At 38.0% G+C, this 15743-nt stretch overlaps 1 protein-coding gene across 1 annotated transcript in view; it reads right to left on the bottom strand.

Annotated features, from left to right (window-relative positions):
• Positions 1 to 15743, bottom strand: part of rngtt (RNA guanylyltransferase and 5'-phosphatase) — an 89494-nt gene that overhangs the window by 19620 nt on the left and 54131 nt on the right. Inside the window, exon 11 of the mRNA XM_076271849.1 lies at positions 9054 to 9218. Within this exon, the coding sequence (XP_076127964.1) occupies positions 9054 to 9218 (165 nt within the window). The remainder of the gene's footprint in view (positions 1 to 9053; positions 9219 to 15743) is intronic.

Below are 15743 nucleotides of genomic sequence, written 5' to 3'. Positions count from 1 at the left end.
TCATTTTGCCAACAGCCTGAAAATCCCCTTTTCAGAACAGAGCCCAAAGCTGGTGCATGTAAAAAAATGTAACTGGATGTACCTAATCCATTGTCAATATGAGTTTACACCATCAAGTAATTTCCTATATAATTTATTATTTAGATGGCTTCTTCTGCATAAAAAATGCATAATCGAAAACAGAATCATAATTGATGCTCTTGTTATTGGGCAATTCCATGGAAAATGACATTTTTTGTAACATCCATAACACCAATAAAATGTGATGGTAATGTATGATGTGAATGATTACATGAAATTTGAGCATTTGCTATTTTTGGCTGAAGAATGTACAAAAAATGAATCATACAAATGCCAAGGCATTTCACTGGCGTTATGGAATTGCCCTATTGTTCAGGGTAACATGGTTACATTTAAACTAAGAAATAGTCGTGAACTATTTTTCAAACAGCTTTTCCTAGGGTATGTCTAAACTTTTGGAGGAAGAAACTTGTTGCTAAGGAAATTTTCTTTGGACAACATTCAAGAAAAGATTATAAAATGGTGAATACATCATAAACACCAAACGAGGTAGACTACTATATAACACACTTCAGTTAACAAGGGCAAGGTTAAGATGTTACATTTAGGGATGTAACAGTATGAATATTTTGGTCACTATAACCGTGAGGTTAAATTGTCACAGTTTTCGGTATTATCGTGGTATTTTTAAAAGTGTGTTCAATATGTTCAGAAAGCACCGATAGGCCCACACAAGCTGAAATAGTTTCAAAAAGTGTCCCGTTCACTTTTTCCTTGGTGATGTTTAATTGGCTATGTGCTTATAGCTTAACTTAACCTACCGTGACTTGGAGTTTGCTATTTCTGTTATTTGGATCCAATGAGTGAGACCAAAATAAGTGTAAATAAAACTGTAGGCTACTGTATTCTCCTGACAACATGAGTGGAATGGATTTAATGTGGACGCAAATATAAAAAGACGCAGAGTGGCTACATGATACAGTGCACATTTTGTGGTGAAAATGTTCTGCCTTTTAAAATCAGGTGTAGCCTAATCCCAATCGCAGTTAAATCGATCAATTAGACAACAGAATCAGTAGGGTACCAGTTTTGTTTCATTGTACCAGGCCTACTGTATGTCAAAAGCAGGCTCGGATGAAGCTGGGAAGGATTCAACACTGTGGTAATCAACCGTGATAATTATGACATTTGAAATGAAAACGGTAATTGTTATCGTCATTTTTATCGCAGTTTGCCATTATACCGGTAATCGTTACATCCCTAGTTACATTAATGTTAGTGTTTGTGACCGTAGGCCTGACTTATCTATCAAATAAGATAATAATAATAATAATAATAATATTAATAAATAATAATAAGCTTTATTTGTATAGCACCTTTCATACACAGAATCCAGCCAACAACAGCAAGCATTCAAAATAAATTCACTCAAATGCAACTCCCATCAGGAGATTCAGAGGTGGAGTAATACCTAAAAAATTAAGTGCATAAATACTCAATCAATATGTTGATTTTGAAAATGAAGGCTTTATGCAAAATCACACATAATCTAAGCTGATTAGAAGCATGTTGTTTGGTAATTGCTTTCAAATAGAGGCACATACATGTGTGGACATACAAGTACAGATGCACACAAACGAGGATGAGAAATATGCCACATAGTCATAATTCATAATAAGTCATAAGTCATATGCCACAAAGTCACAACTACTAAAGGTTGTTTGCGTGGTAAAACTAATCTCTAGTAGACAGGTACAGTTATAATTATGGTAACTTTCAGTAGGAATGAGTTGAGACTGATCTGAAATTTGACACAATAATTCTGGTTTCAGCATGTGGTCTGACAAAGCACTTATCTTTCACAAAATAATAAAATAATAAAACCAGTGATCAGAGGACTGCAGGCACCATTAAAGTCTACCTGCCTTACCTATTCCTGTCCAAAATTGCACACACGGGGAATAGCAAATTACACTATACTAAGTACAAGCTAAGTCAGGAATATCAATCAATAAATTCAGGCTGATTATCAAGGCAGGTGTGAAGGAGAGAGGAACATCCGAGTCTGTTACTCAGTTGCAGCTGCACCCTGGGCAGATATTATCAAGTTGTCAACTGTGATCAGCACCCAGATGAATGGTGATGCATTCAAGATGGTGAGGACACAAGCACTTATCAGTATTGTCAGCTGGTGTGATATGTCAAAGGAACTGCCACATACATCTACACAAGATCATTTGACTGGCTAAAGCTCTATGATCTGCGGATATTAAAGACTAAGTTCTTCATTGCCCAATGGTGCATATTTTCTGACCTGTTGCCAGCATTTCATTAACTGTACATTTTCACTTGCTTCAGTACAGTTTGAATTGCTCAAAAAGACCTAATATATTTAGGAAATTTTGGGGGGAAAAAATTCACTCTTTTTGATTATTTTCTTTTATCAGGAAGAAACAGCATACTCCTCTTTTGGGGCTTTCACCATTCTGTAAGAAATATCCAAAACAATTGACCTCAGTTCAATATGGTTGACAGTGGAATGTGACTGACACAAATAGACCCTTTCTTATAGTAGAAAATCATCATCATAGCCCCAGGATGAATAACCCATAGGGTTCTAGGGGAGAATGAGTGACTAACAGAGAAGTGACTGTCAACATTACAAAAACTCTATTTTCGCTGCAGCATAGATGATGTTTGAATATTCTGACAGAAAAATGTATTGGACAGCATGAGTGAGAATGAGAGCGGGAGAACTCCACAACTCAACTCCACTCCACTTGAGATACTGTCTTCTTCCCATCTCTTGCCACACACTCGCCCTCTCTCCCCTGGAATCATAAAGATCTCCCTGAATCTCAGTTTACATGAAAAGAGGGTTTATGTTCTGATTCTAATAATATTTCTGGACACTGCAGTGGCTACAATTTGCGCAACACAAAAAAAAATACTCTGCGCGAACAGCATGCAAATTAATATAGCATTACGAAGGAGCACAAACAAATTCGGTCTCCTCAGACTCAGACAGTTTTTGCAAATACAGATCTTTTTTCTGAGGGGCATGAGATTTTACAATGTTTTGCAAGATGGATAAACAACTCTTCTGAATTGTTATGGCATTGCATATGACTGCAGGCATCAACAAATAAGGCCTTGTCTATATGTGGTGGTAATGTTCTGGTATCACTTTCAAGTCCCTTTCAAAAGGCAGCACCATTGGCTGAGACCTCAGAAGCCCATTATGACAATGTCCATAAAAAGACTTCTGCCTAATGGAACAGTGTCTGAGAAATGTGCCCTCAAGAACACCACTCAGTCACTGGCAGCTGATTCTCTTGAGTCTTCTGCTGTGGCTGCAGAGATAACATGGCCTATGTGATTCATGACAAACAGGCTGAGGTGGGTGGTGTGATGCCTCTGACACATCTATCCCTGGCTCAAACACAATCTCCTCCTAACAGAAGGGAGTTAGCTAGGGCTCAAACCTAACACATTCACACATCTCCCTGAATTCATCTTCTGTTCACTCCATGTATTCATGAATACCTCAGAAACAAAATAAACCATGTACTTTTGTGTTGGGAAAAAATCTCACCCAAGGGTTTTCTTCTTCAGTTTTCTCAGCATTTCCTTCTACAGTGTACATGTTTAGTAAAGATCTGTTGGTTTGGGTTTTATAGTCGTACTAATGAATGTTTTGTCTGCACCCAGTAACAGAAGATTACCTGTGGAATACCTTAATGAATGCCTTTGTTCCATCTAAGTCTCTGAGCATATGTGTTGATTCCAACAAGAGTCCACTGAATAATACACCTTTCCAAAAATCCATCTCAGATTTTTTTTAACCTTCTCCACAGACGCTCTTCAGATGATAATCAATAGGATTTTAGTTACTTGTCCTAAGAGAACTGTGCTAACACTGTCTAGTAACCACTGCAGCTAAGTAGCTCTTTACATTTCAGGGTTCATTGTCAAACTGTTATCATTAATCTATGCAGAATTACCACAGAATTAACAGAGTTGACGATAACAGAGTTGACTTTTCCCATCATGTTGTGGCTTAGCTCCACATCCTAACCTCAAACTAGTTACTGCATGATATGTATAAAACCAGAATTTAATGGCTTTTAATCATATTATTGTTTTTTTTAAAAATTGAGTGAGAGTTTCACTCCAATAACGCAATAATAGAGTTGACGGATAATTAACCTACTGTTAAGTGTATCCTTAACATTTTGTTCAAATTAAAGGGACACCAGGCAACATTTTCGTGTTAATTAATCATCTTCATAAGTCGGTATATGGTTAAATGACTCATTACAGGGAGAATGAAGACTCTCTCGCCCGCCCCTACTGCCTGTAGGAAGAATATCCCGCTTACAAGTTCAGTCTCAGACATCGCGAGAAGCAGGATCAGTTTACATCCTGCATCCACAGCACAGAGGCAGGCTAACGAAACGCTAGCGATTGTTGCACTCGTGTGTATAATGGCAGAGCCGGTGAAGCAGCAGCGAAAACCCTTGACGGAAGATGCAAAGAAAAGGAAAAAAGCTTCAGACCGAGCGAGGGCTCGCACACGTACAGATGCTAAGGGGAGTTTCATAGAGAAAAAGCATCAGGCTTGCCTAGTGTCCCTTTAATGAGAGAAGAAGCTTAACATATCTCACTGCCTTTCCAAAATGTCCTGTCAGAGGAATTTACATCTCTCTGTGTAGGCATCATGCTTCATATTCAAAGTCTGTGTAGATTTTAAGCAGTTTTATAACAGAGTTAACGGAGCTGACAAGAACTTTGAGACGGACCAAAATTATGTTGTTGTTTTTTTTAACTTAAATCTTGCATAATACAGAAAATAGACATTGTATATAACTGATATTATAACAGTAAGTTAATCTCCAAAAAATAGATTGTTAGACTTGATAACATCATGTTTAGTCGAATTGAATGCATGACTCTGTAGTCTGAGACAGTCAATAATATAGAAGTAATTTAGTTAATATTTTGTGGATATATTGGGTCTAAAAAAAATATAAAGCATTGTTATTGGTGAAAGGGTGTTTTATTAGCATAATTGATCAAAATTGATTCCATAAAGATTTATTTTTTTGATAATAACTAAATCTTTTATCATGGAGATGGTAAATGTACTCTGAATTATAGAATGACCCATATATATATATATATATATATATATATATATATATATATATATATATTCTGATCTGAAGCTATTGCAAAGATCCACTCGAAATGTCAGTCAACACGCCAGGCAATCACCCTTTTTTAATTTAGTTTGCTGATTTCTACATTGTTAATTACCAATAGCTAAAATGAAAAGATATTCAGCCTATAACGTTAGAGCACACTTGTCTGGCTGTAGCCAAATTGCAAATGTCTGTAGCCCTATCATGAGCCTAATAATAATAGCTTTTTTTTTTTTTTACAACAAACAACATGCCTTCTCTTTTGGCAATGGCAAGTCAAATAGGACAAAATAGGCTAGCCTACAATGCAAAATGTAAAAGAGAACCCAGGGCGATTTGTGTTCACAATGCACAGATAATGCGAATCTTCTGAGGTGTTCTCAGTTCGGTTCGCGTTAGAGCGGTCTGTGTTCGGTTGGTGTGTTCACATATGGACAACAAATGCTGAGTCATCTATTTGAGTTCGTTTAGAAGGCTAAAAGGGACCAAGTCTAAAAAACACTATCATTGACGTTTTGAAACACTGTTAAAACACTTCAGATTCTTCCATCAAAGAGTTCACTCAGGACAACATAATGGCCATGGTTGACCTGGTCTGATTTTTTGTAGGACTGGTGATGTAGAACTTTTGAACTCATGAAATTGCAATTATGATGCCTATACAGTATAGGGTCTGTTCTATACAGTTGTGGTCATAAGTTACCCATGCTAAGGTTGACTAACAACAGGAATACAAAATAATCTTTTGGAAATTGATCTTAATGCCTTAATGAAAAAAAATAAGGAATGATCTAACCTTTAAGGACTTTGTGAATGAATAATGTATTGTAAATAAATAAATAAATGTTCTTTTACAGGGGGCATAAGTATATACACCCCTATGCTAAATTCCCATAGAGGCAGGCAGATTTTTTATTTTTAAACGCCAGTTATTTCATGGATCCAGAATACTATGCATTCCTGATTAAGTTCCCTTGGCTTTTGGAATTAAAATAGCCCCACATCATCACATACCCTTCACCATACCTAGAGACTGGCATGGTTTTATTTCAGTTAGCCTAATAACTGGTTTGATTTGCATTGAGAGATGATCTTATGGAAAGTATCTTTTTTTCTTTTAATTAAGGCATTAAGAAAAAATTCCAAATTATGTTTTTTATTCCTCTTTTTAGTCAACTTTAGCATGGGTATGTAAATGAATAAAGCACAACTGTACATCATCAGCAGCATGGGCTTCCCCTAAGGTTTGCTTTTATACAGCCTCTCCTTCGTCATCAAGTAGAGAAACACAACCAGGACCTTCTGCTGTTGCTGGGCCATTTCACGTCAGCATTTGTCTCATGAGGCTTTGACCATGCAGCGTCCCAGCAAGGGTGGAGTCTTCATTACCTTATTACAACCAGCTAAATGGATGAGTTGCTCTGGGAGTTCAGAGAGCTCCGTGCTGAGTCTGACCGAGGCAGATATGGATTGATGATGGTGAGAGCCGACCTATTGGGAAGTTTTTCCGCCAACACATTACATTACTATTACTAGGTCTCATTTGTGAAGCTGACGTATGAGGAGGCAAATACAGAGTAGGGAGAGAGTCCCTGTAAGCCGTTGACCGTTTCCTTTGAGTATTTGTGTGTGTACTATAATGCAAGTTCATCATATTTTTAACAATTATTAATAATACATTTGAATAATTAACAACATAAACTTAATTCCAATAATAATAGTTAGTAATAATATTAGGATTGTATTGTAACTGTTCTGTAACTTCTACAAATGCACTGAATCCTGTATTAAAGCTTACAAACAGCAATACAACAATGACGTATGTACCTCAACAGCCAGTGACAGTGGGATAGATAGCACAATGCCTATGACATGCTCAGGCCTCTGGCAATTGCAAGCGCAAGTGCTAGTGGTTTTAGAATTTTGCGGCCACTTCCAAAACAGAGACAAGGATGGCAAATCATCAAGAGACCTTGAGAGCCATTGTGAGGTGAAAGTCAAGTTACAGGTAGTGACATCACCTGCTATACCAACTACCTCTTTTGCCCCCACTGTAGAGGACTAATTTGCAATAAATAATGAATACTACTTTTAGAAAAGGTTCTGCATAGATGGACTTGGGATGACCCGACATGGTAGTAGGTATATCTATTGTACATTGATTTGGTAAGGCATGGGCTATTTTAATCACTTTCTACACAGTGATTACACAGTGATTAACACAGTTCTTTTCATCCCAAAGCTATTAAACCACTACTTCACACAGACAGATCACTTGTCACAAGCAGCCCAATCTTACTAATCTGATTAATTAACTGATGGCTAATTCTTTTTTTTTTTTTTTTAAGTGAACTCTTTTCAACTTCTGAAAGTATTTTGCTCTAGGTAAAGTATTTTAAAAGCCATCATGTAAGAAAGGCCTTTGGCTATTGAAGGGAAATGCTATGTGTCCACACCTGATGTGTATGCTTATGGCTCTCCACCTGTATTTAATTAGGTCAACAGCTACATCTCACTTTAAGAGTGGATCAGTATGAGCCTTTTTACACTCAGTCAGAAATAATTCCATATAGCCTCCATGGTTTCTGTCTGAAAACACAATGTATAGACCCTCCAAACACATAACATTAAAGACTAATCCAATTCCATGGGATTCCACATGGCATTACATGATAGAATGCATAAATCCTATTACGTTTAGTTACAAGTCTATCACAAATGTAAGTATTCAAAACAAAATCTGAAATGTTGATGATCTTATTTTGGAAATATGGTTGAGACTTGGGAAATAGGGCCAAGCTGGGCTCTTGCTCCTATGGCCCTTCTCAGCCTGAAGAACAGAGATGCTGCTGTACTCTAGGGGCAGATGGCAGGAGTGGAGAACAAAGACACTCTCAAATAAAGATGGAAGCACTGATGACTTCACCATAGGAACATCCCAACAGACGCCCAATCCCAAACAAGACTGGATTTATCCATCTCAAAGAAAGAGGGATGTGGGACAAAGAATCAGACATGAGGCAACCAAATAGGGATCAGGGGTTAGCCAGAGGTTAAAAATGTAATTCATGCTCCACAATGACTAAAGGCAAAACTTGGCTACAAAGAGATAAGAGATAAGTCCTGAATACGGTCATGTCTAAACGTCTTAACAGGCTGGTCAACACATCTTAAAAGTCTACTGCCCCTTGCCTGTTACCATGACAAAACATCACAAGCTTCTAAAATGAATGTACAGTGAGACAAAGCTGAAATATGATCATGTCAAGCTAAAGGCTTGATGACCTTGAAGATTTTTGTTTTAAATTTGCAGCCCTGCAGCCTTATGGTAAAACTTCAAAGCATATCAGGGGGTCTGAGTGTATTTTTGGTCTTGGGACACTACAGCAGCTCCATCAGCAACAAGGCCCAATACCCATACTTACCAAGGCCCTAAGGACAACCATTTTTATTTTATTTTATTTCTGATGTTGAACTCAATGAATGAATAGCTGATCTGATGGATAGTTGATAAAAATGCTTACATAGATGTACGATTAACATACATGGTTTAAAAAACAAAAAAACACAACTAATCTATCAATGAATTCCTTTCATAGATGCGTGTTAATACAATCAGTCATTAACCTTATGAGCCCTAGACTATTTTAAGGGCATTCTCACTACCTTTAGTTAGAAGCATTTATCCTGGTCATTGTAAGTGCCAATCTCAGATGCTACTGTATTGTTTTTTTCAGCAAAGTCTAGGCTACCCATATCTACTACCATTTTATTACATTTGAGAATGAGTAAGATTCCATGAACATTTGATTCAATATGTTTCATTACCTTTCTTGTGGCATGTATGTCGAAAAAGGGTTTGTTTCGGACACTGAAGGGCTCCTTGGTTTTGTCAATCTGTCCTGTTTTCATCTTCTCTTGCCTAGGAAATATGATCTCTTTCTCCATACAGAAGAGCCGGGTGTTGAAATCACATTGGCCCACAGGATTGTCCTGGAAGACATTTGAGAAAGAAAGTAAACTAAAACCAACAACCCAGTTTTATCATACTCATAGTCATAAGTCACGCATTATTGTTGGTAATTGTATGAATAACAAGTAATGGAGTTGTTGATTTGTGATTTTTTGATAATAGACTTTGAACAAACAAGATGCAAAGACATTGTTAGAAGTAATTATGACCGCCGCGCAGCGAAGCGGCGGTCATATAGGTTTAGTCAGTAGAAACTTGGTGGGCATGTAACCCCACATGGATAGCATGGAACCATCATTTTTCGTTTTGATCTGTAGCCCCCCCGCTGGACTGGACCCCCCAAAAGGAGGGTAGGGCAGACACAGTTTTCTGTGAATATCTCGAGAACCGTAGGGTTTAGGAGGACCATTTTTTTTTGTATGTTGATCTCAAGGGGCCATGTCAACCCATTCCATAACCACTCATTTCATCTATAGCGCCACCTAGTTAAACACAAAAAAGTAAAAATGAGGTGTTGTAATCGCAGGTATCTGTGACCTAACATAGTCAAAACTGCACGAAATTGGAAGTGTAGGATCATTATGACACCCTCTGAATGCACACCAAGTTTCGTGGAATTCCGTTCATGGGGGGCCACACAATAAATTAATTTATGTTACTATACACCAACTGGCCTGTAGGTGGCCGGAGGCAGTTTTCTGTGAATATCTCGAGAACCGTAGGGCCTAGGAGGTCCTCCTTTTTTTTGTATGTTGGTCTTAAGGGGGCATGTCAACCCATCCCATTACCACTTATTTCATGTATAGCGCCACCTAGTTAAAAATTAAAAAGCAAAGAATTAGGTGTTTTCATCACAATATCTCTAGCTGACATGGTCAAAACTGCACGAAATTGAAAGTGTAGGATCATTATGACACCCTCCGAATGCATGCCAGTTTTGTGAACTTTCGTTCATGGGGGGCCTTACAATAAAATAATTTATGTGTACATTTAGTGACCGTACACCAACAAGGATTCCCGGGACACTGAAAGACCGGGGTACACGAAACTTGGTTTTCTGTGAATATCTTACCGTAGGGCCTAGGATGACCAATTTTTTCCGTATGTTTGCCTCCAGGGGTCATGTTAACACATGTGCATAAACAGATACACACGCACACACATACATTCACAGTAATCATACGTATGACACATACTCTCACAGTAGACATATGTACGCATGCATGCACATGCACAAACAAACATACGCAGACAAACACACAAGGACGCACACACACACACACACACACACACACACACACACACACACAAACGTGTGCACGCACACATGAACACAATTCACAATTTTGAATTATGAACAGGCAAGATGGGGGTGGGGTTGTATAAAATGAATTTTACATGTGAAATCTATGAACTAATCATGTTGGTACTTGCTGTCTAGCAGATACCAGTGAGAATTGAGTGTGGATAATGCAATTTAGTAAAACAGTTAGAATCATATAGGCTTTTCAGCGTGATTTTTGTGGAAAAAATGTGCTGGACTGGGCGGCGGTCATATTTTGTACCGTTCTGCGGTACATCTAGTTATTATTGCATTACCATAATTTCTGCAGGTGACATTTCATCCTTTTATACCCACCACTGATGCTACTAAATGTAACAACTTATTTATGTACTGTACCTATAGCTGTTTAAAAAAATGCCTACATGAAACACTATATTTTCTCTTTAAACTGTGAAAAGTCATATGCTGTCAACTCAAAATCAAACATGTTCTATGCATCTTTGAGGCTTGCAGTGAGCTGTCACTAGATGGCTTTCCAACTTTTAAAAGTCAATTAATGCACTTAAAATGAGTGTATGTGATGGATGAGAGCCCAACTACACTCTGCACCAGACGAAGCACTGTCTTATTTCTAGAGAGAGAAGTAAGTAGAAGTAAGATAGTGTAGCCGAGTCAGGTACCATATTGCTGAATTCATTAGTAAGCACTATACAAAAGTGAAGCCCCCAGAACCATGGAGCACCACCATCTCAATCCACTACATCTTGTGCATGTTTTTAATTAATCAGTTTTTATAAGTTGAATAACACTATAACAACAATAACAGTACAGCCCTGTCAGAGCATACAGGCGCAAATAATTTCATTTTTACTGTGTACTCCTTTTTTGGTTCATGGTAATTTTTCTAAATGCATATAATGTACTGTACACAACCTAACGCTTTTCTGTTTTCCATCTACCATCTGTTGTTTAGTCGACATCATTTCTGCTCCTGCTTTCATGGCCTTCTTCATTTCCTCTTTCTCCCTTTCAAAGGGCAAGCAAATGCCTTTCCACCTCATCAACTAAATTGGGGACTGAATTGTCCCTTACCACTGTTTCCAAGGGCTTGGTCTGGGGGACATTAGGCCTTAGTATCCTAAGACAATGCTGATTGTTAATGGTAGTATATAAATCACATAATTCAACAGAATGAAACTGATCTTCCTGCCAGTGTTACATAGATCTTGTTTTGGAACCTGTGACACTACACTGATTACCCAACTTATGTGAGTCAATAAGCAGTCATAAATTGATATTATCCATAATGTTATGGACATATTTCATGACGACGCATTATCAACTCGGTTGGTTTGGCTTAACTTTTGCCTGTAATTTTCCAAAATTACAGTGTCAAGTAATACAGACTGAATAACACATAATTGCCTACCTCTCACAAGCAGGCGTTTTCCCTAAGCTAATTTGTTTTGCTGTTTATTTCTCCCTGAGTGGCAACTCACTGCCATGGAAACAGCACACTTGTTGTTAGAGATCTGAGGATAGTATGAGAAGACCGTGTAGGAGATTGAGTGCTGTCACTGCAGAGTGTGCATCAGTAGGCTTGTGGCGACGTGCCAGGGGTAATGAACGTTGGTTTAATCTCCCTCTCACATTCACTCTCAGTCTCATAGGCACTCTCAGCTAGTCACCATAGCAACAGCTGCCTCTAATGTTCTATGTTCTTCTACCTGTCTAAGGATGGATGTTTGGCTTCAGATGACGCATCAATTCTGTGGCATAGCCACAATAACAGGCAGACCACTACTGGAACATGTATGAAAGTCTCCTGGCAGAAAAAGTAATCAAATAACAACAGACAAATTACAGATTGCATCTCCAAGATTAAACAACAAAGCTGAATAGGATTAACCACATCTATCTTTGGTATGCCCATGGGCAATGTGGTTATGAGGTGATCATGAGGTTTAGGTTGGCGTATGTTGGTGCTATCTTGAGGCTAAAAGGGAATGAGCAATTAACAAAGAAAAACCTGATCTGAAGTCAGTGGCACTCATTCCACTGTTGTTTAAAGAGTGCATTATCAAGAGCTAGCCTCTAGCTTCTGAACTGCCCAGTATCCATTCCCTAGCAATGAGCCCCTAGTAACACGATGCAAAGATTGTGCCGAGTGTTCATTACCCAGCATGCTTGGCTGAATTTGTTGTTATTAATGCATTTAAATGTTATTGGGGTGAGTGCTGTTTTAGAGTTACACCACATTTAATGTTATTATTCTTTTGATTGTAACTTGGCAGACATTACTAGAAAGTAAATGGCTAAATTTTGTACAAGTTCAAATCCTAGCCTAAAATATGCCTAGGTGGGTGCAGAATGGGTGCATTCTTTGCCTGTTACACTCACACAACTGCTTCAACAAAGCGAGTTTGGTGATATCCTGCTGTTGCATAGAAGTTGGTGTACTAAAGGTTTATTCCCTCTGTAGAGATGAGATCACTTGGTAAATCTGTCATTGTAATAGCAATATGGTACAAGCACTCCTTGCTTTTAAAGAAAAAGGGAGATGCCGCTCTTTTGGTTTATTAATTGCATGTTAGATCCAAAATACTAATTGTGAAACATCTCTGACCCACTCTAAACTATGCACTTAAAATAGGGTCATAATGTCTATAACTGAGTGCTTGGCAAGAGTTTGGCTGAATATTATATGGGAGGACTGTATGTCTACAAACAGTATAAATAATAATTGCATATAAAACTCCCCACCCTACCAAATTCAGTACTCACCTCAAAGGAATACAACATATACAATCATCTTAATAAAGTTCCCTAAATCCAAAGTGCTTCCACAGCATTGCTGAGATTACCAGACTAGGAAAGTTTAAGAAACTACTTTCAAATGCAAATTGGTGGTATGGACTATGTCCACTCATTTTGGATCAGCAAACGAAAGTAGGCTTTTTTTATTTTTACTCTAAAGTAACATGGAGGGATTTAAACAGGGCTTAACAACAACTCTACAAGGGGTCTTCATCCAGTCAGACAGTGAGGGAAATTTGAGAAAAATTAAAGTCAAGATATTTATCAAGGACTGCAGTGATGACGCTGCATATCCATGCAGAAGGGAAAAGGTATTAGATAGGGTATCAACTAATATAAAATAAATATAAATCCAGGTTTGAAGTGTGCATATGTGTCTTTATTATGTGTGTGTCAACATGAGGTTTGTGGTTAGATACTGTATGCGATGTAAAGACATTTCTCCCAACTCTGCTTTCATGTTCTGCATGAGAGTCTTATTTTATAATGAAATGACAGTCCTATCAATTACAGACATAAGCATAGGGATATCTCAGTCTCAGTGCATAGCAAATCTGCTGTTCTATCCATGTTCAGACTGACACTGAACTCTGGACAATAGCTGGTCTTTGCTTGAGTGGGTGGTATGAACGAACACATGCGACCCGTGCAAGTTTACACCTGCATGCGCTTATATATAAACTGGTGCAGCAAATTGTTCAGGCCATTTACACTCTACCCCACAAACTAATGACCTGCTTTTCGATTAAAGTACAAATGCAATGGATAGTAACAGTGACTCATCTTTCAATCCAATGGTAGCAACCTTAGGAGCTTCAAAATGAGTAGATATCCAACATTGTCCAAGATGCAGTGAATGACTATTAATGTAATATCATTAACTAATATAACGTCTTAAAGTGTAATTCTGGTGAAAATTGACCCCAGGGTATTTTTCTGCATTAAAGAAGCCCTACGGAACAATTTTAGCAAAAATAACCTTAACTAGATGTACCGCATAGCGGTACAAAATATGACCGCCGCTCAGTCCTGTACATCTGTTCCGCGAAAATAAATCACACTTCAATTTGTCTCCATATTTTACTCCATCCCCCACTCTTGAAACTTTTGTGTATGCTTGTTTGGCATGCCTGAGTGTGTGTGTGCGGCTGCACAGAAAGTAGCCTACTGGTGCTGAAAAGGTGAATAGATTGTAGAATAGCCAAAGAAGATGTAGCATTGTTATAAAACCTTTAAAATCTCTAAACAATCACAAGTAGGGCAGTTTATCACAGTTCATCCATTGCAACTGGATTGATGAAAGGTCACTTACACCTGTAGGCTACATTGTATTTGGGAAAAGCAAAAGGTATCAGCATAATTTTATTTATTTATTTATTTATTTATAAATAAACAAAAACATCTCTGTCAGTTCCATGCCGTTTTCAACAGCTATCAAAAACAAAGGTCATTTTTGGATGGATGGATTTTTTGTGAATGTTTCTTCTTCTACATAAGATTTTAGTCATCTTTAGTTCATGTGTTACTTTATTGTCAATGCACAAATTAAGTAACAGTAGTCTGAAACGTTATTGTTAATGCACAAATTAAGTAACAGTAGTCTGAAACGAAATGCTGTTTTACATCTAACCAGTGGTGCAAATAACTGACATGTCCAAATGGGCCTTGATCAAAAATGCGTCGCTAGACTGTTCATACACATTTTAACGGGCCAAAGTTGAAGAGCTGTTGTCCGTTATTGTTCGTGCAAATATAGGCTGATTCATGTTCCCTTGCATTGTGTAACTGAGGTCCATGGCTAGTCTGGCTTTCACCAGACCAAGCTCAATCTTTTAAGAAATCAAAAAAAAAATAGCGGGCAGATCAGGCTGGGTTCACCCAGCCTAGTCCATAGGCACCCGATATTGTTTAATTTTCCGATTGAGATATCCACGCTCTGGCTATTGTAAATGCAAAAATGCATCAGGGAGTTATGACAAAACTGTAACTAACAAACTAGATCCTAATAGAAAGCTGTTAGCTTCCCTAAGCTACAGGTAGGCTTATAAGGTAGGCCTATTTACAACATAAATTGTCAATAGGCTATGCTGGCGACACAAATAAAATCTCCTTTGGAAACCAATGGCTTACGCCTTACAGTATCAAGCGGACTTAAACCGCCATATCGTGGCGAAAAGTTGTAATAAAATTCACGCAGCTCCATGAGTCAAGGAAAGCGCGAATGAAGTAGCCACTTCTAAATGGGACCCACTACACAGTAGCTTAAGGCAGGGCTCCAGACTAACTTTTTGCACTGGTTGCACTGGTGCGCCTAACTTTTTTTCTTAGGTGCACCCGCACAAAAGTTAGGTGCACCCAAATTTTCAACCACATCGCATTTAACACCGCAGCAGGTTCACTTTTTTTCCTTAATTACTGTCCTATATAGGTTGTCCTATAACTT

This window comes from Alosa pseudoharengus, unplaced genomic scaffold (assembly GCF_046254945.1).
Source record: "Alosa pseudoharengus isolate Yale_2024_CS ecotype anadromous, Long Island Sound unplaced genomic scaffold, YU_APseudo_1.1 YU_APseudo_1.1_scf_7, whole genome shotgun sequence".
In the NCBI taxonomy this organism is placed as follows: Eukaryota; Metazoa; Chordata; class Actinopteri; order Clupeiformes; family Clupeidae; genus Alosa; species Alosa pseudoharengus.
The sequence above is the reverse complement of the archived record's forward strand: the minus strand, read 5'-3'. Positions and strand labels throughout refer to the sequence as shown.